Source organism: Xenopus laevis, chromosome 4L (genome assembly GCF_017654675.1).
Source record: "Xenopus laevis strain J_2021 chromosome 4L, Xenopus_laevis_v10.1, whole genome shotgun sequence".
In the NCBI taxonomy this organism is placed as follows: Eukaryota; Metazoa; Chordata; class Amphibia; order Anura; family Pipidae; genus Xenopus; species Xenopus laevis.
In genome coordinates, this window is record NC_054377.1 from 44187845 (window position 1) to 44212902 (window position 25058).

Genomic DNA, 25058 nt, shown 5'->3' on the forward strand with positions numbered 1-25058 from the left:
GACAAAGTTTAATTTGTATTGCGTTCCAGAGAAACACATCAAGAGCAAGCATAGCATTATACACGAGAAGAGAATTGCTTTAAATTAAAGATGTTTCTTTAATCAATGTAATACATTAGAGCAAGATATCCCAAGAACAAACATTTTCTTTATAAATGTACACTTCTTGAATTTTCTTTTTATTTGACCCGAGGCAAGGATTTTCATAGGCCTGAGTAATTGGGGCATAAGCTAAAATTAGAAGATTTCCGGAATGCCAGAGCATGGACTGGACACAGTGCGTTGGAAGCCATGATTGGGGCAGATACTTAATGAGCAGAGCCCACAACATCCAAATGTCCGTAAACAAAAGCGGATGCACGGGCCCCCTGTGCCATTAGCCGAAGACTGCTGCAGCAAAGGAACATTGTTACCTTTCAGCAGCTAATTTTAGTGATCAATAATTTTCTTGGCTACTTGTAATTTCCAATTCACCTGGGAACCATATTAAAAAACCACACAGCAGTCAGGGATTTTAATGCAGTGCACAACTGTACATCTGCGGAATCAAACTGAATTACGTTTGGGAAGGAAAAAAAATATAGCAGTCAAGTCGTCACTAACTGCTGCTTTTGCGATCAGCCAAAGATACAAATAAACAAATAAACCCTTTATGGTTTGCAAACAGGAATAAGATATATGTTTAATTATATTTCTATCCATGGCATCTATTAATGGTGTTACTTCTACTGGACACTTATTTTTAATGGAGCCATTGTATATGGTCACAAGTTTAAAAAAATGTTTTGGCTAATCAGACATTTTTTAAAAACCTGAGCACATCAAAAACACTGTAACCAACTCCTAGGGGCCGATTCACCAAGGGTCGAATATCGAGGGTTAATTAACCCTCGATATTCGATTGGGAATTAAAATCCTTCTACTTCGAATATCGAAGTCAAAGGATTTTAGCACAAATAGTTCGATCGTACGATCGAAGGAATATTCCTTCGATCGAACGATTAAATCCTTCGAATTGAACGATTCGAAGGATTTAAATCCAACGATCGAAGGAATATCCTTCGATCAAAAAAAACTTAGGAAAGCCTATGGGGACCTTCCCCATAGGCTAACATTGAGTTCGGTAGCTTTTAGATGGTGAACTAGCGGGTCGAAGTTTTTTCTTAAAGAGACAGTACTTAGACTATCGAATGGTCGAATAGTCGAACGATTTTTACTTCGAATCCTTCGATTCGAAGTTGTAGTCGAAGGTCGAAGTAGCCCATTCGATGGCCGAAGTAGCCCAAAAAACACTTCGAAATTCGAAGTTTTTTTACTTTGAATCCTTCACTCGAAGTTAGTGAATCAGCCCCCTAGTCTTCGGTAGTCAGGGCCCACACATTAAGCCCATAAAAAATTGCTCTCTTTTTTAATTAAAATGTAATACAGTATATTGTGATATCACCAACATTAAATATTACAAGGTCCTTTTGAGTAGTCAGGGCCCACACATTAAGCCCATGAAATATTGCATGTAGCCTATCAATGGGCATCTTACATACCGTATGTCCACACACCACTTTTCTTTAAATAATGAAAGGTAATCTTGTTCTAAGCATTTCGCCAATACAGAGTGCATTAAAGGAACCGTAACATCAAAAATGTAATTAATGTAATTAAAAAATGTAATGTTTTAAAGTAATAAAAATATAATACAGTGTTGCCCTGCACTGTAAAACTGATGTGTTTACTTCAGAAACACTACTATTGTTTATATAAATAAGGTGCTGTGTAGCAATGGGAACAACCATTCAAAGGAGAAAAGGCTCAGGTTACACAGCAGATAACAGATTAGCTCTGTACAACATAATGGTGTTATCTGTTATCCATTATTAACCTGTGCCATACAGCTTTTTTTTCAATTTCCGCCATTGCTACACAGCAGCTTGTTTATATGAACTATAGTAGTGTTTCTGAGGCAAACAGGTCAGTTTTACCAGTGCAGGGCAACAGTACATTCATTCATTACTTTAAAACACTTATTTTTTTGGTGATTTTAGGTTTTGTAAATGTAATTTCAATTGAAAGCAGTTTCTGTCTGTTAACGTTGTACCACTGCAACATTGTATGTGTAGCTTGCTCTGCTCTAGCCAAAATTCCAATTCCACAATGCCTTTCATGTTTTGTGAATGGCAGACCTTTGAGGAAGGAGAATAACAAAAGTATGTACGGCATTGTGGGAAATAGGAGTCTTGAGGAGAGTTGATTTCTGTTGCACTGAGAAGGGAATAGCAAAGGACTAACAGAAACTGTAACTGTAATCATTTGTAAAAAAAAAAAAAAATTTAAAATAACAGAATAGTTTAAATTAATTGGAAAATTGCTTAGGATTACATTTTGTTTAGTTATGCCGAAAAAAAGAAAGAAAAAGAAAACTTGATTTATGCTCCTTGCTCTGAGACTACAATGTAAAGAATGTGTGAGGAAAGTAACTGACAGCCCTGGCTTGGTAACAATAAGGAAGCTGTAATTCAGTGAACCATGATGTTCTTAGGGATGATTACAAGAACACAGCCACTCGTTTTAGAACGGATATGTCTAAGGCTAGGTAAAATTAAACTAATGCATGTCCAAAATCTCAACTAGGCTGTTAAAAAAAAAACCCCAAAAAACACAGATTTTCTTTACACACATTTCAAAAACATACAATAAATAAACACAGAGAAAACAACATACACTTAGATGTAATGCACACCAGTGGAAGTCCATGTAACCAATCAACAATTAACCATGATCAGTCAAATTGCGGTTAGATTAATGAAAGCAAATATCTCATTGGTTGCTAACCACTATGATTTTTCTTTTTTAATCTTTGGTCTCAAGCACTGGAAGGAGCAAAGAAAAATCATAAGTATATATGTTATTAAATGGTGGTAAATGGTAAAAAGAATTGCCTGGGATCTTTGAGGTAATCCAAAAAAAATAACAAAAAAAACAAAAGGGCCTGTCGTGAGCACAGATACATACAAAGGGCTCCATAGAACTGCCGGAACATGAATATTAACCAGCACTCAAAGCTGCCCAGTGATTTTCTCATTAGAGCTTGAGCTGCTGCTTGTCTGAATAATGGCCTGCATCAGCAGAAATTTAACGTTCAAATCAATGTATCCCTAATGTGGAAAAAGATCTACAGATACGCTGAAGTTGTTTCGACTATCAGCGCTGGAATAAAATCAACATAAATAAGCAAATGCTACAGAATAATCAGAGCAGCAATTCCTCAGCTTGTAAGAGCAAAAAGATGTAGATCAAAACCATGTTTGACTAAATTGCCCTTCTTCTCAAAGAGATCTAAAGCTGTGGTTCCCACCCACTCCCAGGCCAGACTGTGATGATCTTGCAGAGGGACAGCCCTGGGTGCCAATTAATATAGGCTTCTAATAATATCGCTTAGCCTCCTCAGATATGGACGATTCTCTGCCTGTCTGCATCTATGTACTCCTCATTTCATTCACACATCACTTATCAGCATACTGCATGCCTCTGCTCAAAAACATTTTTTGCGGTTTCTTTTTTCCTATGGTATAATAGTGTTTTTTTATTACCAATGTAAGCAATAAACATTCAGTTTGTCTTGCAAATAATTTTTTATGTGATGACACTTATTAGTAGGGTACATTGCTTGAAAATATGGTTCTACAGTCACTGAGACCAATACCACTTCTGCATGCAGAACAAAACTAGAATTATCCCATTCTGTCAAATACTGTAGTAATAATAATAATAATAATAATAATACAGTAGAAACCCCATTTTACATTTTTCAGGGAACCAGGATAAAATTATGTAAAATCTGGGAAAATTTAAATCAGGGAAATGTGTTAACGTAACTGTTCTTCAAGTACTGAAAAGATATAAGAACAGGAGTCACTTTTACTTTGAGATATAATATTTACTGTGTTAATAGCAAGGGTTGCAGCCTTAATGTTACACTATGGGGAGCATGTGCATGGCAAAATGTTAGTGTTTTAACCCTCTTTCTTTGACAAATAATAACATTCATAGAGGAAAAAAGGAGTTTTAGGGTACATCAGGACTAAAGTTTGATGTAAAATCCAGGAAAACATAACTTAAAATCAGGGAAATGCACCCATTGAAATGCATTAGAAATTGGTGGGACCACAAAAAAAATGTAAAATGCAGGAAAACTGTAGTATTTTTTTTGTTGCACGACAATGGAAAGCCAGCTCATCACAAGCACTCATCCTCCATGGACTTGTGCATTTTACAAATTATTTAAGGGTTGGGGCAGACGGTCAGATTCGGGGAGATTCTTTGGGCGACTTCGGTAATCGAAGCGCCACGAGTGCATTAGCGCAGGCGATTCTTCATTCAAGTAGGCGGAAGGCAGACGGAAGGGAGTTCGGGGAGAATGTCGCCCCGCAGAAGAGCCAATTAGTCGCCAGGAGACTAAATCTCCCCGAATCTGCCGGTCTGCCCCAACCCTAAAGCTGGCCATAGACACAAAGATCCGATCGTACGAATCGTGGATTCGTACGATTTTCGGACCATGTGTGGAGAGTCCCGACATTTTTCGTCCGTCGGAGATCGGTCGTTTGGTCGATCGGACAGGTTAGAAAATTTCTGTCGCCTGCCGATAATATCTCTGCGTGTATTGCCGATCGTACGATTTTCAGAGGGAGACTGTCACTAGTGTTGTCAGACATAAGTATCGTCCGATTGCTGTCAGGGGCAGAACATTGGGTGATCTGTTCTTATTTGATCGGAATGGTAAAGACTTTGATCTGAATGGTTAGTGGAGGGTCGGGAGATGGGAAAGTCCGATCGTACGTTGATTCGTACGATCGGATCTTTGCGTCTATGGCCAGCTTTAGCGTTGCTTGGAGGACCTCTGGTCCTGCATTTGTACACTACACCAAAGGCAGCAGTAATCTGAATCTTCTGAACTAGAGGACCAAATGTTTCCTTGCCCTGAGCAAGGATTTACACAAGAAAAAGCATCTATTCAATGATGGTCTGTTCCTTGTTCCAGCCTTTAATGGGCTATCTGGTGTAGCATCTTTTTAATCCGATTGGTTGCTCTGGGATACTAATTGCACCAATTGCAGCCACATTCTGCAAAATACTCAATTTATGGATGTGTCCTTTGGGAATGCCTGTGCTTAAAGCCATATAACTAGGCTACTATTGTCTAAAAATAATGTTATTTGCAGGTTCACACACAAGTTTCCAAAATGGCAGTGTATATGTTCAAATTCCCCTCAGGAACTGAATAGCCTGTGCACTAAATGTTTTAGGCCATGTGTTCCTATATAGTAAACCAAAAAACTTATATACAGTTTTTATTTTGTCATATAAAAAATGGTGCACATACCTTTGCACATGCAGTACTAAGTACTTTCACCCTTGGAATTCAGTAGGAGATTTAATAGAAAGCAGCTTCAGAACTTAATTCTGCACTGGAGAGAATGTAAACAGTGGCAACTGAAATCCAATCCAATAGCAGATCCTTCGAGGAAAACCTTCCAGTCATTGATTGCGCAGATTATACACTGCCAGACAGCAATGCTTAATGTTATTACAAAAAGCTGAATTTCTCTTATCGCCCTATGAAAATAGGTACCCCATTCAGTCAAACAGTTTAGGCAATCAGCTCAATTCATTCTGCCAGACATCCCTGATAAGACCAGAGATATAGGTAACAAGTGTCATGGCTATGAGAGCAGACCTCTGAAGCAAGGTGATAAAAAAAAGAACACTACATCCCTACATCTCAGACATACAACATTCTGATTATACACACACATTACACTGTATGTATTGATAAATATGCTGGACAACTATAAATGCAGCAAGGCTTTAAACAGACAGTTAATTATAGGTTTGCTTTGTAACTAAAAACAGTAGCACCAGAAAAATAATTTACCATAGTCTGAAAAGGTTATAGATATTTATGTTAGATATTAAGTTAGATTATTGCTGGGTACTTTAAAATGAGCAGTTGTCATACTTTTTGACTGATACTATAATTAGCTTTATAGCAGCATACAGTCTCAGACGCTCTGATACATCTATGTTACTATAGAAATGTAATGTTCTATAATATTCTTTCGCATGGCAGCAACTGATTTATCTATACAAAGCATTTTTAATGTTAAAAAAAAGGGCAGAGTATCTTTTCTGATCAGCACTATATAAAAAAACTTGTTAGAGATTAGTCATTAGAGGCAAGTTATTATGTTCAAATTGTTGCAAGTACAGGCTGTGATTATACGCACGGCAGCCTTTAATATAGATACTAATCTAAACAAACTAATTTACGGCAAATCAGCCATTTGGAGAAAGTCATTTTTTAAAAAAAAAAAAAGATAACTTGGGTCATACATAAGATTTGCACATCACATGTAGTCAAAAAATAATGAAACAGCCTATGAAGCATAGCAAATGACTAATGGAAACTGGCATCAAACACGGTTATCTGTGCATTTTTACTGTACCCATTTCAAGCTATTGTATGAATTCCAAAACAGGCAAGATAAAAGCGGCCATTCTACAGCCCCTGGGCAGAAATGCATGTGTGCACCCTTTAGTGCTCATACTTATGCCTGGGGCTTGGCTATGCTCTGCAACTTGTGTCAAATAAACAGATCTGGTGCAGTGTCTACAGGCTGAGGCCAGCCCTCTCCTTATCATCTGCCTTACCTCCATTTTATAGTAGGTTAACCGACACTTTAAAATTCCGGGACATATCTAATAAATGCATTAAAGTGCTGCCCTCCTAATTAGATTTTCTAGATACTGTATATCCCTCACTTGTCAAGTTATCTGGTAACCCTACCCTATGGCCCTGTAAATACAGTGCTCTGTTGCAGTAAAAAGGGCTGTTCACCTTTAAACACCTAGTTGTTTTCAGATAGTTCACCAGGAAAAATTAATTTTGTCCATTTTCTATGTGTCACCGTTTTTCTAATATTGAAGTGTAAAGTGAAATTTTTCACCTTCTAAAGCAGCTCTGGGAGGGGGGGTTGCCGATCCTGTAAACTGTTCTAAATTGATACATTTAGTTCTTATTATTATTCATATCTTTGTCCCTTCTGAGCACAATATCTGGGTTTTATTATAGGCAGCTGTTAGAATTGATACAATAGTTGCTAATATACCAGAGATGCTGCTGAGAAATGGATCAACTTAGTGTTGCAAAATTAACAGCTTAGAGTCTGCAACTAAATTACTGAGCTGCCAGACTGAAACACCAGAGACAGGGACCTTAAACTATAAACTTAGATTTGGGAAAAACAGTAAAAAATAAATAATGGAATGTAATTGAAAAAAGTCCTTATTTCTGGGGAACAATCTGAAAACATCTGAACTGAAATAGGTGTTTGGAAGGTGAACAACCCTTTAACACCTGCCACTACTTTATGAGGACAGGTATGGGGGTGCCTATCAGTGGAGGAACTAATCCGCCGCAGTATCCTCTTCCAGAAGGGGTGGGGGGGCCTGCAGAGGCGATCCTGTCCATTTTGCCGCCTGAGGCGGCCTTCATTTTGCTGCCCCCTACCCCTCCCCACAGCACTCACCTTTCAGCGTAGGAGGGGGTCATGGGCAATCCAGTCACTAGTGCAAAGAGTGCAATTACGCTCTCTGCACTAGAAGAGCTGAATTTCTGTGTAGAAAAATGGGAATTCGGCTCTTAGTTACCAAGAGCGGCATTTTTGCCGCCCCTGGCAACCAAGGGGGGCGCTGCCGCCTGAGGCGAGTGTCTCAACTTGCCTCATTGGAAGAGCGTCCCAAATGCTGCAAAGCCGGCACCTAGGCCCTGCACCTCCCCCTAGTTCTATTACTGGCGCCTATGTGCCTCCCCCTCTTCCGACAACAGGCAGTGATGTAGGTACAGGGAGGCCACAGGTCTTTGCATTCAGACAAGGAGCAATTATTTGCTGCAGTAAGGCAATAAGTGCATGAAGGATTGCATCCATTTTTGGCACTTTGTACAGAACCTACCCAGACACTTTCTAAATGCTAAGTAGCACTTTAACCCTTATTGTGTGACACACACACATCAAGCACAGGATTAATAGCAGCAGTGGACAGAAATTGGTTGTTATTGTGTTAAAATGGCAGCTGTGGCAGAAGTGGGAGATAAATTACTACATGTATTTGGACTGGTACAGGCACATGCATTAAAACTACAAGTACCAGCCTGTAAACAATAAGCATTTCCCCATACTCCATTTGCTTTATTTCAATGTGTGATATTAGAAAACTGAAGGTATATGTATAAAGCATGAAGGACCACATGATACTGTGGCATGGTACACAACATTTCAAAAAGGGGATACATATAATCCATTTTTTTTTTATTTGCCTTAATCCAATCCCCACTATGCATATACATAAAAAATATACATTCACTTGTCACTTTAGTCACAACCATGCCTGTATGAACAGAAACAACCGGTCGGTGAATGTGTAAGTGCTGTTAGCCTAAAGGTTCAGATTCAATTCAGGTAAGCATTAACAAATTAAGCTGGCCATAGATGTTGAGATTTTTAAAAGATCAGATCCTGATCGTGAGACCACGATCTTCTCAGAACGATCGTACGATCATACGAATTTACCATCAACTAAAAAGACCAATTCGCCAGGAAAACAAAGGGGAGCTGCCTGCTTGGCCCTGCAAACATAGATAGATTGCACTGGGGCCGACAAAGATTTTTTGACCTGGCCGATCAATTTCCCGACAGATGGCTGAAAAATCGTAAGATGTATGATCGTTCGAATCCCACTAACCGCACGATAATTTCGAAGGATTGGTCGGGCTTCCCTAAAATCGGTCGTTCAGCAAGAAGAATCTTCGCGTCTATGGGGAGCTTTAGCCAAATATGAATCCTATAAAAATTGATGATATTGGCCCGAATCCAAATCCTGAATTTGATGCATGCACACGTTGAGCACAGTAGGATTCCAAGTTTATTATTTAAAAAAAACAAAAAGTATGTGAAAATTGGATGAAAAAGTATAAAAGTTTAATTTGCTCTATTCCTAATGCTTTGTATTCCTCCTATAAAGTTATATGCAGTTTATTATTATCATTATTATTATTATCATGTATTTATATAGCGCCAATATATTTCGTAGCGCAGTTTCCATTAAACAACCCAGAGACCATTGATAGCTCTGCTCTTGCTAGAACATTAGGAATCAAAAGGCCGCCCCCATTCTCTTGAATGTTTTATTCAGCATTTAAATAACTCTGAAGCTAAAAAAAGCATTAAGAAATTGGATGGTGACGTATAACCTCTTTTTCACTACAATTAGCAGAAAAGCATGGTAGGAAACTAAATTAGAAACACACAATTGCAATTTTAAGAAACCACACCTTTGACCACCAACCCTTCCCCACCCTACACTATCGATAACAGCAAAGATATTTATGTGACAGGAAAATAACAGATTTTAGTAAATCACAGAATGATTATTGTATAATAAATTATGAAGAATCATCTTGCTGTGTGTAAACTGCACCACAGTATCAGAAGAGGTATTAAACTTACATAGAAATTTCTAACACACTGGGGCTCATTGACTAACAGGATACAAATGGGCTCAGTATTAAACTATTTTCCTGCATATTTAGAAAAACCGTGAAGAATGCAATAGTGGTTTATAAGTTTGAGCATAAACTGGCAAATAATTTGTTTAGTAATCTGCGTGTCTAGAACTGCTCTATGAGCATTGGATTGCTGGTCATAAATTATGGACACAGTAACATAAAGAACTAAAGGCATGCAATTTTGGGATTAAGCAATACAATGTCTCAATTGTAACCAGCAATGAGATAAACGCATAACTAGCAGTACAATTATACAACAAAATAGGGGTAATTCATGTGTTTCCAAGGCAGAAGCACAAGAGAAGTAAGGAGAGCCAGAACTCCACCTAAACCATGACTAGTGAATCCCACACCTATAAAATCTGCAACAGCTTTGTATACTAAAAGTATTTCTAAAGTACCAACATATTCCACACAGCTGTTCAATAGAAGAGTCTTCATCAAACAGCTTACATACAAAAACCAACACGTTAACAAATCCACACACAGTGGAGAGGTGGTCAGCCCAAAAATGCCTGCTTTCGGGGTTTCTGTCCTCTCTCAGCCTGCAAAAAAAAAAAAAAATAGAAAAAAAAAGGAGACCGAGCAGTAGAGCTAATACTCTATGTGCCCTCAGCCTAAAGCAGGGATCCCCAACCTTTTGAACCTGTGAGCAACATTCAGAAGTAAAAGTAGTTGGGGAGCAACACTAGCATGAAAAATGTTCTTGGGGTGCCAAATAAGTATGTGTGATTGGCCATTTGGTCTCCCCTATGTGGATTGTCAACCTACATTGAGACTCTGTTTGGCAGTACACCTGGTTTTCATACGACCAAAAGTTGCCTCCAAGCCTGGAATTCAAAAATAATCACCTGCTTTGAGGCCACTGGGAGCAACATCCAAGGGGTTGGAGAGCAACATGTTGCTCACGAGCTACTGGTTGGGGATCACTGGCCTAAAGCTTCCAGTGTAAAAATGAGGACATAATAGTGGTCTGAACACTTACACCTGCCATATACAGTGTTAGGGTGTTATTTATTAAAGGTCTAGTTGATTTTTATCCGAAAAAATTCAAGTTTAGGGTTTAAAGGAGAAGGAAAGCTACGGAGGCATTTTATTGCCAATAGATCAGCTGCAATAGTGCAAGCTAGAATGCTATATTTATTCTGTAGAATGTTTTACCATACCTGAGTAAAAAGCTCTAGAAACTCTCTGTTTGTTTAGGATAGGAGCTGCAGTATTAACATGGTGTGACATCACTTCCTGCCTGAGTCTCTCCCTCCTCTGGGCTCAGATTACAGTAGAGAAGGGAGGGGAGGGGGGGAAGAGGAGCAAACTGAGCATGCTCACGCCCAGGGCAATGAGGTTTAAGCTGAAGGCAGGAAGTCTGATACAGAAGCCCATGTGTACACAATAGAAGGAAAGAAATACAGTGTTTCTTTTGACAGGGGACTCCAAACAGCACTACTTTGGGGGTTTACTGGTATATTTAGATGGATCTTTCTGATAAGGCTTACTTAGTTTTAACCTTTCCTTCTCCTTTAAAAAAAAAAGAAAATTAGAAACCTAAAACTTTTTCGAGATTTATTATACCCTGAACCTAGAAATAGCTTGAATCTGAAAATGCTCCAGCAAATACCGGTCATGAAGAAGTCAATGGCAGAGGTCCCTTCAACCATTTGAAGATGTCTGTAACCTTCATGATGTTCAGGGTTTTTTTCGGTGGGCATCAATTAATTCAGATTTTCAGGTTTTTCACCCAAATTCAATGACTCCAGTTTTTACCATTTGTGTTTTTTCTTAAATCAGAAAACATTTGAGTTGTGAGTTCATTTGATGTATAAAAAAATCTCACAAACCTCTAAAACACAACTTTTGATAAATATCCCCCTAAATTCTGGAGGAGTCGTCCAAGTAGAGTGTGAAGAAAACAAAATCTACTGAATTGTTACACAAAAACAGGGAACTACACTCATTTCAAAATGTACAAAAGGAAATAAACAGCCTTGTCACTAAATATGCTTATTAGAAATGTAAATTGGCATGTTAGTATTCACCCAACAACAGGAAACCACCAATGTCAGTTTAGGCACAACAGGAAACCATAGGTCATCACATGGTATTAGATTTATAGAAAATTCACTCACAGTGTATAAACCACTAAATTCGGCTTATTATGCAGAGACATCACATAACCAACACCCAAAAGGGCCTGCATAGCACACAATGAAGACAGGATTGGATAAGTCCAGTTTTGTAGGTAGAGGTTAAACCTGCAGTTTATAGTGAATATCCATTTTAGTTTGTGATAATTTACATAGATCAACTTGTGATATCAGTTAATGTGGATGTGTCACTGATGTGCCGGCTTTGCAGACATTCTTCTGAATCAAAAGTATAAGGTACTGTATCAGCCAAACTCACATAATCAGGGTGCAGCATAACTTCTGCCCCATTAATTATACTTATTAATGTTTACTGACCATATGCCTAGCAGTATAACAAACAACTAAGCAAACAACCCCCAGGGTACTGTAAGGCAAGGCAAAGGTATGTCCAAAACCTCCAATGATGTCTCAAAATCAGCTGGGAGTATACTTCAAGCAAATCTATAATTGGTTGCTATGGTTTACTGCACTGATTTCATTGTGTGCAGTTTACACTACTAACACATGAGTAAAGTCTGCCTCTGAACATGTCATTTATCACTGTCAATTAACACAAATCTGCATCTATAATAGTTCAATCTTTTTGACAATTAAAGAAAGGACACTAGAAAGGACAACCCCTGGGTAATGAGCAATGAGACTGCTGAGGGTGCAACCATGTCCAATTTGATCCAACCAGAAAGACTAAGGTAGAGGTACACAGCGACTGTAATCCATTTGGTCAAATTATAAATACAATGGAATAACAAACTCAGAACCAATTCTGACTTCAGCTGACGTCTATAATTTTACCGTACCGTAAAGCCTCTAATAAGTTTTAAAGAAAACACATGATCATTCAGGTATTTAAAGGGGTCATTCACCTCGAAGTTAACTTTTAGTATCATGTAGAGCAGGAGTGGCCATACATTACTAATGCAAGGCCTACTTTTAGTGATGTTGTCCCAATATGATCTACATCCATAAAAGCATTGTTAGCAATCAATATTACTTAAATATCGATTTATGAGAAAATATATATTGCTATATTTAACAAACAACTATTTCTTATGTAACGTAAATGTAATAAATACCTGTAATAAATATCTCAATGATAAGCATGAAACAGGAGGGTGAATTAGATAAGATGTTTGTTGATAGTGTCTAGAGATCTACTGATCACCAGTTCAATCTTTTTGACAATTATATGGACATTTTTTTCATGTATTGATTTAGATCAGAAATTAAATCAGTTATATTAGCAATACTCTGAAAGAATGTAAGAATGACATTACCTGTATCAAAAGTGGGGTGTTCCCAAGTTTATTGAAGTGCTCTAGACATGCAGATCATGATCAAACTTTTCGGCACATCAAGTGACTTGAGGAAGGGCAGTTGATGTCCCGAAACATTTGATCATGACCTGCATGTCTAGAGCACTTTAATAAACTTGGGAACACCCCACTTTTGATACAGGTAATGGCATTCTTATATTCTTTCAGCGTACTTACAACTGGCGGTGGAGGAGGCCAGTACTAATACCTGTTTTCCCCAAAACGTTGATTTTTTGTACATACTAGCAAAACAGGGACTACTTAATAGTTATGAAATGGTACCGGAGACAAAATTAGGCTTAAGCTGGACATAGACTTAAAGATACAATCATTTGGCGAGTAGATCTTTATGCAAATTGATTATCAATGTGCTGGCCCAAATAGGGCTTTTCAGAATACAAGGTGGGAAGTATGGCAGATAAGTAAGACTGAAAAAGAAGATCTAGGAAAGTCATTCTTAATCTGTAAGGCCTAATGACACTTTTTTTTAATTGGGTGTTTTTGTAAATATGAAGTGAGACTTCCACATATGGGAAACAACTGTTTATCCAAAGTACTATATTTAAACGGATTCCAGCTGCAACTAGAATATCAGAATTTTTTTAAGAAACCTGAAAACGTAAATGTAACGGATGATGTTGCAAGTGGGTGAAGGTTTAGGGTTGAATATGACAAGCATGCAAAACCCTGGTGAAAAACATTTGGGAGCTCCTAATCTAGATGAATATTTTATGTGCAAAAGACTGCAGTACCTAGAAAGTTTAGCCCTCAAACAAGAATACTAAGCCTATTTTTTTCTTGGCTTTTATTTTAAACCATGCAGCTTTGGTAAAGTGAAAAGAATATAGTTAGTATAACAAAAGTAAAAAAGAAATTGTAACACAAATGTGACAATGTGTATAGACTCTACACAGCTGTACAGTGGAAACACGCAATTAAACAATTAAGAGCATTTAAAAGACAGCTTAGCAATAATCAATGATAATAAAAATCAATATGTTTCTCAGTAGAAAAGTGTTTCCAGTGCAATGTCTTTCTAAAAGCCTAGCAAAACATCCTATATCTGGCCAAACAATATCAGGAAAACCAAAAAGGAAAAAGTATGCATATATGTACAGATCCTTATATAATAAAAATAATGATATAATAAATTACCTACAAAAGTATAATAATAACCAGTTACCTGCAAATGTAATTAAAAAAAAAGTACACTCCCTGCTGCTACAAACAAAAGGCCACAATCACCATCCCAATGACCCAATACACAATTATCCTTCCTCTCTTTATTCACCCCTCTGCTCCCTACATTGTTATTATTTTATTCGCTTTTGTTGGCTCCCTTTTTCTATACCCTGTTTCTTACTTCATCCCATTTTTTCCTATGCTGCACTAAAACACTTGTAGTGGAAGTGGATTAAACTTGGGAGGAGCAAACTTGATAGGAGCAAACTTGGAAGGAACAAACTTGGGCTGAACTGGACACCTTCTTGTATATTTTTGGCCCAGTTCTACCCTGTATATGGCACCATATGTTGTTTATTGTTCATATATTAAACTCATTAGAAAACAAAAGCATTTTATGAACCAAAATAATACATAAACCATGGACTGAATAATTTACACTAGTGACTTTCACCAGACTTAAGTCAGAACATTTTCTGACAGGGAAACTGGATCCATTTGCTTCCATCCCCACACTAGAAAGGACAACCCCTGGGTAATGAGCAATGAGACTGCTGAGGGTGCAACCACATCCAATTTGATCCAACCAGAAAGACAAAGGTAGAGGTACACAGCAACTGTAATCCATTTGGTCAAATTATAAATACAATGGAATAACAAACTCAGAACCAAGTCTGTCTTCAGCCGACGTCTATAATTTTATGAATGTCTACCGTAAAGCCTCTAATAAGTTTTAAAGAAAACACGTGATCATTCAGGTATTTAAAGGGGTCATTCACCTCGAAGTTAACTTTTAGTATAATGTAGAGCAGGAGTGGCCATACTTTACTAATGCAAGGCCTACTTTTAGTAATGTTGTACCAATATGATATACATCCATAAAAGCATTGTTAGCAATCAATGTTACTTAAATATTGATTTCTGAGAAAATATATATTGCTATATTTAACAAACAACTACTATAACTAACAAAAGAAGAAAGAGAAATGCAGGTGATGGAAGGAAACCAACCATGGATTAAGGCTCAAAATGATTTCCTTGGTCACATCTATGATAAAACTGTGATATTTACCAAAGACTTTAGTTTGCACTTAAAGTAACATGTCTGCAGACAACACTACGTTCAGCAACCTAAAGATATTTAGGCTGACCTATCAAATTGTTGTTCAATTTTCTGGATGCAGTGGGCAATTAATACAGATCAAATTAAAAAAAATTATGAGTACCTACAAAGAGGTTCATGGGTGCCTCAGCAATTGATTGGCCAATTATGCAAACTAATTGTGTTTATTTTGTAGCTGATGAACCCATGTTTTACTATGATTTTCCAACTACACAGACATTTCCCTAAATCAACATCTAAAACAAAAACTGAGCAAGAACAAAGAAATGTCTTTGCTTTCATTTCATGCCGGTCTATTAACAAAACAACAATCATTCCATGAGGAAATTCTTGACTATTCTCACATACAGCAATGACAGTTTCTGATTTGGTTTTTAGCAAATGAAAATATAATTTAAATATTTTAAAGGGGACCCGTCACCCAAAAAAAATTATTCAAAATCCTATTTTATCACATTAGTCAAAATGAACTTTAATTACACTATATAAATTATTTGAATCTTGTTTCCTTCAGTCTGGGAATTCAAAATGATAGCAAGCAGACAGCAGCCATTTTGTGCACACTGTTATTAAGGAAAGCCTTGCATCATCTCAAAATCTTGTTTGTGCACCAGAATGGGGGACCCGATGTCCATCCCCATGCCCTGGCTACACAATTAAATGGTAAAGAGAACGGTGGAATGTGTGGAGAGCAGTGACATCTAGGAAGTGCTAAATGGAAAGTGAAAGTAATTGTCTGCCCCGCCTCTCTACCCATGGCATAGAGGAGGGGCAGATAATATTTGATTGACAGCTGAGATTTTTAAAAGAGCTTACAACAGCTATGAATGCTTTAATAAAAAATAGAAATTGGATTTCATGTTTAATTTGAAAAGAACTTTTATTATACAGATGTTTGTGTCTGGGTGACAGGTCCACTTTAAGTGTTTTTTTGACTGTCCTTATTTAGACCCAGCAAGCCACATTTACTAGTTATATGTCCAGTGTCATACTAATAATCCATTTATGTGCTAAAATAAAAATAGTTAAGAAGAGATGCAGCTTCCACTGACACTTTTTGCAGGACCAGACCTATTTGAGCTCCATGGCATTGTCTCGCACTGACAGAAAGGATATTATGTTGCCAAGTATACCAACCAACATCGATGAAGGTATCACAAACAGGCATCATGCAGAATTAGTAACTTTGCCAAACCTACTTTCCTCCAAGCCAATACTTGAAAACATTAGGCTACATCTGGTTCCATTTCAAACTACTGATTTTATTCATCAGAAATATTGTACTGCTTAAAACAGAAGGCCACTAAAAAGCTGCAGGCAAAAAGACACCAATGTATCTAACTATCTTTTCTGTGAATTACTTGCTGTTAGTTCTTTATAAGGACAGGCCTTTAAAACCTCAAGCATTAGAATGAATGAATGGTGTATCGATCATTCCTTCTCAATGATCAACCAGCATGAAGTAAACTTGTGCATGACAAGCAAAGCTCAAAAGCTTGGCCCCATTTCAAATGGAAGGAAGAGTAGCTGCAGGAGTCTCTTTGTGAACCCAGCTGCAGCTCTTTCTGGTTGCCTCGCTGACTTGAAAGCAGGAAGCCATTGGTAGCTACAAGACTAAAAAAGGGGCTGGGCTTATTAATATCTTAATGCTCACATGCATTTATGTCATGGCACCAGACTGTAAACCGGTTAATAACCTCCTGCCAAGAAAAATTAAAACTTTTTGGTGTCATGCATAACATAAACGTGATGGAAATTGGAATGTTGCCGTAGATCTCTAAATAGATCATAGTATATTTCTCCAACTGTACACTAGGTATGGAATTAATTTTTGTCTTGAATGTAATAAAAACATGCCACAGACCCTACCCTACAACTCCTATCATGCGGAGTGAAGTGAAGCTGACCATACAAGCCCAGATCTGATCAGAGTGTGTGGCAATTGTACAACTACTATCTGGACACACATCAGCTCACCAGGCAGTTTCAAAAGACCATCCTGTGATCCTGTCAGATCTCAATTCATATGTCTAAACTGAATATTTGACAACAGGTACATGGATCACAAGAAGATGCTTTACTTTCTGTTACATGGAACAACGGCACTTAACTATCTTTGTGTAAGGTCAGTAAGCTATCTGTTCTGAAAAATATAACCACATTACACTAAAAAAAGTAGGCTATATCGTCACACAAGGCTCTAGTGGTATTCCTTATCTGCATCTTGGGGTAGCTTTCCAAGAATGTTATCTTGTGGTTGCCGATGGCAACCACTGTCTGTCAATGAATGGAATAGGGGTGGGTGCTGAATGACTGTAACTGCTCTAGACAAGTAAACACTGACTGCTGACAGGTCTGTGGTACCATCCATGTGTATTATTGGGCTGTGACATTTATACGTTACTATAGCAATCATGTGACCTCATGGAGGTGTAGCAAGAGCAATGGGTAAAAAGGACATTGCCTGATTTTCCAAGAACTGCTGTAATTCATGACAAGCACTTAGCAAATATCATGTTTTTTTACAAGTTCTCATAGCAAACTCTTTTCGAACTGTCTGAATACTTCTACACATTAAGACGCAAAAGCACTTTCTGCTAATATTACTTTCTATAAAATGCCTGATTATGTTAACATTGATTTCCGTGCACTTGTTCAGACTTGTCACTAGATAATTGCACAAATTGCACTTACAGTACTTAATTGTCACTCTTGCACACCAGAGAATTGATGCAGAGCTCGAAGTGGTACTGTCTACCTAGAGCCATTCCACTGCTGCTGGCAAGTAGGCTATAACATTAGAACCATTTTCTATTGTATGCTATATACAAATGAGATGTCTTAATCAAACTAACACTAACAAAGGCCATATGGAAGTCCATATGGACATCTAAAACGGCAAAAAACGAAAAACTGCAATTAACATTATGGGACAAAAAAAAAACTCTGTTCTAAGTTTATTATAATGTTCTGTACCTAATAGAGGTATGGGATCTGTTATCCAGAATGCTCTGGGACCTGGGGTTTTCCGGATAACAGATCGTTCCGTAATTTGGATCTTCATACCGGAAGTTTACTAAAAAATCATGCAAACAATAAATAAACCCAATAAGATGTTTTTGCTTCCAATAAGAATTAATTATACCTTAATTTGAAACAAGTACAAGGCACGGTTTTATTAATACAGAGAAAAAAAGTAATAATTTAAAAAATTTGGATTATTTGGATAAAATGGAGTCTATGGCAGACCATTTTTCCGTAATTCTGAGCTTTCTAAATAACAGGTTTCCGGATCCCATACCTGTATAGTCTTAACCATTACTGGCAACAAACAAAAAGGAAGCTTCTCAGCACAAGCTTGCTATAAGGAAGATGAATTTTCATATTACCCACACAAAACAGTTCCTTCCTATACAAATTCACAGTGTAATTAGAAGCTAATTGTCTTGTTATTCAATTACCTCTCCACCTGCATTCACAGATAGAGTAGCTTTCTATTAAAAACACACCACAGAGCCTATGATTAAGTGTTTATGACACAAAACGCATCAGGCTGATGACACAATAAACTCTTTTCACTATGAACTGTTGCCTGGTGGAAGTTTGCCTTTTTTGAGTGCCTGCTCCATATTGGTTCGTCGGTTTGTCCGCCCCCCGTGCTGAGGGCTCAGGGTGGTGCATCTGGGCCACTTCTTTTTTGTGCTGAGTAATCATTATACTTCCTGGAGACCCCAATACTACAGATGTATTTTCACACCACAGAGCTTATCCAGTTTCTATCCCACATACAACACTGCAGATGCATTATAACTTACAGAAGTACAGTACAGGCCTCAACAACCAAACAACACGTAAATAGTAATTTAAATAATGACATGGTTGCTTGCACTGGCAAATCCTTCTGAATGCACACCTATGGACATATTTCCCCACAGTTCTCCAGAGGAAAATGTTACTGCCATCTATTCACTCATATAAGATTTGTAAGAGAATATTTATCAAAAGGTGAAGAGAGAGCTTGTTCTATTTTCAGGCTTTGATAAATAGCCTCTAAAAATCCTATAAAAGTCGTAAAATTTACAACTGGCAGACTCTGGTAAGCTCTAGGAACAGCAGAAGATGATTTTCAACAGGCCGACTGCCTGTTGCTCACTTCTAAAACCAGGGATGGAAATTCTGTGGGGGGGACACAGCCCCCTCGGCCACCCCCGTTCCATCATGTATGCATTTTCAACTTTAATAAATATTTATCGATATGTCTATGTATCATATGCATTATGACTTTGTCTCTTTATTGATGTCCATCAAAAAAAGGTTCCAGATTCACTACATACTGTATTATAGTCTAGTAACCAAATAATTAATGGTTCTCATACACCTAATAATCTTATCAAAAGACTGTTACAATACTCGTCAACTAGCTTTCATTAAAATCTACAGTGTCCAAAGTAAATATCACAAGGCAATGCATTTATTTATGTAAAGGGATACTGTTATAACAGTAAAAAAATTGTATGGCCTCTTTATGTTATATAAGATACACAAGTTTGCTATGGGATGTCTACAAGCAGGTGCTATACATCAGAGGCCCTGTGATCATGGGATTCCAGGACTTGTTCACCTAGCTGTACTTGCAACACTACCCTGTGGCCAACCAAAACATTCAGTTCTCTACCAAGCATATACAGTAAGTTTTAGAGAACATTTAACAAATATATAGGCAATTCTGCACCAGTGAAGTACCCTATATTAACCAATAAGCTTTAGTCAGTTTAGTGCAGTAAGACTAATGAAATCAAAGATGAATGGCTGCTACACTTAAGGTGGCCATACACTACAAGATCCGCTCGTTTGTGACATCGCCAAACGAGCAGATCTTTTCCCCGATATGCCACTAACGGCAGGGCTATATCGGGGGTAATCTGAGCGTTCAGCCCTAATGACGAACGATCGGATTACGATGAGCGCAATAGGCTCAGACTGGTCGGTCGTCGAAAAATCAAACTTTCCTGATCGATATCATGTCCAGATATCGATGGGAAAGACCCGTCGGAAGCCTCCATACACGGGCAGATTAGCTGTCAAATTGGTCTAAACGACCGATATCAGCAGCATTATCTGCCCGTGTATGGTCACCTTTACTGTATTGTTAATAAATTGATCCAACATTTGCGAAATTTTCCTCTAAATCTTACATCGCAGAGGCCATTATCCAATAGCATAACTACTATACAGCAGAAGCGATAACATTGGGGCCTGGAGGAACCTGACCATCACTGGGACTGCTTATAAATCCACCTCCTTCTGGAAATAAGCCAGCAATCGGGCTGGCGGGAGAGCGGTGGGCAAGGGGTCAGGAGGACAGAGAGAGCCGGCAGCTGATGGTGTGAGCCAGGCCCTGTTCTGTTAAGTTATGCCACTGCTACAGGCACCACCTGCCTCTACTATACAGAGTGTCCCATATTCCCTTTCACAGAAGCCTTTATGTATACTGCTACTACCATGTACCATTGCACGGTCTGCATAGCCAAGAGCAATATTTGCAGTTTGCAACAGATCCTACACTTTTCTTATAAAGTCTCCTGCAGACATACAGTACCACTATATGTAATAGACGGCATAAAGCTGCCCAGTTGCAGTAACCCATAGCAATCAATGGGATGTTTGCTTTTAAACAGGTGACAGTAAATGGTACCTGCTGAATGGTTGCTACGGGTGATTAGAGCTGTAGCAAACTTTGCACCTTTTATTATATGAGGCCCATTGTCTGAAAACATTTCAGTGAGTAAGGCTGCTGCAGCTTGCCTTCAAAGCATTTCAGTGACATAGCTCAACAGATCACCTATCAACATATCAATCTACAATATTTTTGTCTTGTTATTCATTCCCCCCTCATCACTACATTTGTATAAAAATTATTATTTTAGTTAGATATTCAGTCAAAAACACATCCTTTTGTGCAGGGATCATGAGGCAGTATCATCCTGCAATATAGCATACTACAAGAATAACTAGCCCTGTCAAGATACAAAAATCCAACAACAGCAACGAATGTATGGCTGCCGACACTTGGCCTGCCGAAGGATTCCGATTTTAACCATGGTTTACGACAAAAAACGAAGCGCCGAAAGCAGAAAACCGGGCGCAGCCGAAGCTGTAGGCTCCGCCCCGAACACTTCCGAATCCCGGTTGGGCGCTGTCCACCTCCTGAATGCGAGAAGCGCTGAGGTGGCTGAGCGCTTGTGTTCGGGAGGGGAGAGGGAGTGCGGATGAGAAATAAATCCAAAGGAAGCAGCACCGTCTCAAATAAATGAATAAAGACATAAAATAAATGGTTTCTTTTTCAACCAGGTGCTGTAAACTACAATTCCCAGAATACCTATCGATTGGTAAACTGACAGGGGAGGCTGGGATTTGCTGACATTTTGAACACACTGAAAAGGCTTAATTGTCTAAACTCGCAAATATGAATTTATAAAGATCAACGCGTCTCCGCTGCCCTCAAATATGCAGAGACCTCGGCAAGCACGTTTAATAATGTTAGACGTTGTATGATCAGCTACCAGGCCCCCTAATAAAAATGGGTATACAATGTACGTCGGCCATTTTTTGTACTAGACACTGAAATCTGACAGCTCAGCTGAATTCCAATCCCTTCCCTCGACTCGCTGTCAGTTAAGAAAATCTCACTCACTATTGCCTGAGATAAAGGTTGATAAAGGGGGGTGCGCATATATAGAACAATATATATATATATATATATATATATATATATATATATATATATATATATATATATATATACATACATACATACATACATACATATGAAGTACATTCCCTCATTCCCGCAAAGCACAATGCACTCAAAATAATGCTTTCCCAATCTATCGAGATGCCACAGCAATGCACTATATATATATATATATATATATATATATATATATATATATATATATATATATATATATATATATATATATATATATATATATATATATATATATATATATATATATATATATATATATATATAGATAGATAGATAGATATATACATCTCTACATATACACCGCACTCCCCTCCCCCACCCTTTACATACAGTGGGATACAGCCACACAGACCTACACCTATAATGCAGGATTTCAGTACATACATAGGAGAACATTACAATGAAATAAAATATTCCTCCCATCATTACTATTACCTAAAGTCATACATATTATACGTTTTTCCTATACCCAATATCCTTCCATGGTCTTTTGTACAATTCTTTAAAGCAATTAACACACACCCTACACCACCTGCCACTTCCCCCTCCTGCTTCCACTATTGAGAATATTAAATAAGTTACCTCTAGCCCCCCCCCCATTAATGAAATCTGTCGACTGCCCTCCTCATGCAATGCCATCAATGGTTCCCTCTTCCTAACAGCAACCAGAGAGTCAATCGGGGTTACACCAACACCGCCTCCGTATCTAGCCCACCAACCCACAGTTGGGTGTTTTTGCCCTGGTAATAACAACCAATTCAAACATCCATCTAAGCAGGGGGATAAAAGCAAGGGGGGGATAAAAGCAAGGGGGGTATAAGCAAGGGGGGTATAAGCAAGGGGGGGATATAAGCAAGGGGGGATAGCGCTAGGCTACACCCAGCCGCCTCCCAGGGAGATCTCATTATTTGTGCTATGCTGTCACTCAGATGGAGAATCATTCTGTGTTTGTGTGAGGATGTTGGTAATTAGCGACTATGTGTGTGTAATTGTGTCACAGCAGCTGAGTGTGCAAGGAGTAGAGCGCACTAATCGCTGTCTGCTCACATGCCGCATGCAAAGCAACTCCTGCAGATCCGAAGAAAAGGAGGAGGAGAATTCGTGATAACAATTGGGCAGAGAGAGAACAGGCCTCCTTTACACAATACAACAGAGGCCCAGCCGGGAAGCGAGATGGTTAATAGGCAAGATCCATCTACATACACACAACCCTAATACACGTCATACAATGTGGGCTAGAATTATTATATATTATTAGTATAACAGACAGCAGCAGCCCGCACGATTGAATGGGTTCAGCACCACAAGCTGTGAACAGCTCCCTGCAATCAGTGCACAGGGCCAGGCGGCACTAAACATGGCGGCTCACACACAGCTCAGGGGGAGGAGGGGGGGTAGAGTCACTTACTTCATCTGCTTCACAATGGTGCTTTTCCCAGATTCCCCAGCCCCTGTAAGGGTTAGAGAGAAGACTTTCCATCAGGATGTAGGATGGGAAAACAGGCGAGCAGCATATAATAGTGCACAGCCACAATCTTTCTTGCATTCCAGCTGGTTGTTACATTACATGATACATGAAATCACTGCGATATGCGACTCCCCCCAGTAGTCATAGAACATGGGCGATGGACTGCAACTGAATGACTTATTTTCCCTTCGAATGAAACCAATAAACGTGTGAGCTATGAGTGAGTGTAGGTATAGAAGCTAAATAGCTGCAGCCTGCTACTGATCCCACTGCCCTACATCATTCTCCCGGCACCACTCACTGGCACCACTCACTCACTTCTGCACAAATGGGCCATACAATACACCCGGACTACATACTAGGATGTGACAGTGAATCCCCTATCCATTACACTATGCCAAGCTGTGCCCACCCTGCGGCTCTTGCAGAACTACGAGACCCGACATCCGCTGACATAGAAGGTGCAGAGACTTGTAGTTTAACAACAGGCACGGGCCGCATATTGAATAACCCTTCCCTAAGCAATATACAAATCGCCCATTGCTGTGTAAGAGAGAGGGGGGCTATTTGGGATTAGTGTAGTGGACGCATGGCTCACCCAGCAGCAGCAGTTTCACATCCTTGGCAGCGGTGATTCCATCTTCCTTGAGGTTCTTCTCGATCTGTTTGCTTCTTTCCAGCGCTGCTCTCTCCTCCGCGCTCAGTGTGCAGCCCATGACTGCTCGGGGGGGAGTCCCGGGTCCGGCGGGAGCGGGCGGAGGGGGTCCCGGGTCCTTCTCCCGGCGGCGGGTTTGCGAGGGTTTGTTTCCTGGCTACGGCTGAAACAGTGGGGATGGAGATGAGTCCCAGTGTGCCGGTGACAGCGACAGCTAACGGGCGGCGAATCTCTCTGTCGTGTCGCTCTATCTGTCCCTTCAGATCTGTCCCGCTATCTCCGTCTCTGCTGCCGCTTTGACGTCACTGAGCGCGCGGCCGCGGGAGCGCCCAGACACAAACTAAAGCGAGTTCGGGAGCGAGCCAGCTCTTGACCCGCCCATTTTTCGGACCGTCACGTGATTCTCTCAGTCACCGAGAAAGAGTCACATGGGGTTCTTGCTTACGCCCAATGCTTTACAGCCTATGAGACTGGACTTCCCACTGTTCGCACATTGATTTTAATATGGCGTTCTGTGTGCACATAGCTCTGTAGCTTGTAGTCACGGCGCACCTGAGCACAAAGACGTGCTTCTGTCGCACACATTAGTAGGGCGCTTCAATCGGGTGCGCCTAATCTTGGCTTTAAACTACAACTAGGGTTGCCACCTTTGCTGATGGCTACACCCGAAAATGGGGTGGGGCAGTGATGTAGGAACAGGCATGATGACATCAGAGGAGGGCACAGTGATGTTGGCAGTGTTATGACACCAGGGCGAGGCTATTGCATCACTAAGATCAGGG

General features: G+C 39.2%; 1 protein-coding gene across 2 annotated transcripts in view; it reads right to left on the reverse strand.

Moving 5' to 3' along the window:
- Window positions 1-24623, reverse strand: part of LOC108714022 (guanine nucleotide-binding protein G(o) subunit alpha) — a 115290-nt gene extending 90667 nt beyond the window's left edge. Inside the window, exons 1-2 of one of the 2 annotated variants that reach the window (XM_018257850.2) lie at window positions 24220-24613; window positions 23562-23604 (exon numbers count right to left, since the gene is read on the reverse strand). In XM_018257850.2, the coding sequence (XP_018113339.1) occupies window positions 23562-23604; window positions 24220-24337 (161 nt within the window). In that variant the 5' untranslated portion in view covers window positions 24338-24613. Of the gene's footprint in view, window positions 1-23561; window positions 23605-24219 lie in introns of both variants that reach the window. The other variant, XM_018257849.2, reaches the window with a different exon arrangement.
- Between the last annotated feature and the right edge of the window lie 435 nt (window positions 24624-25058).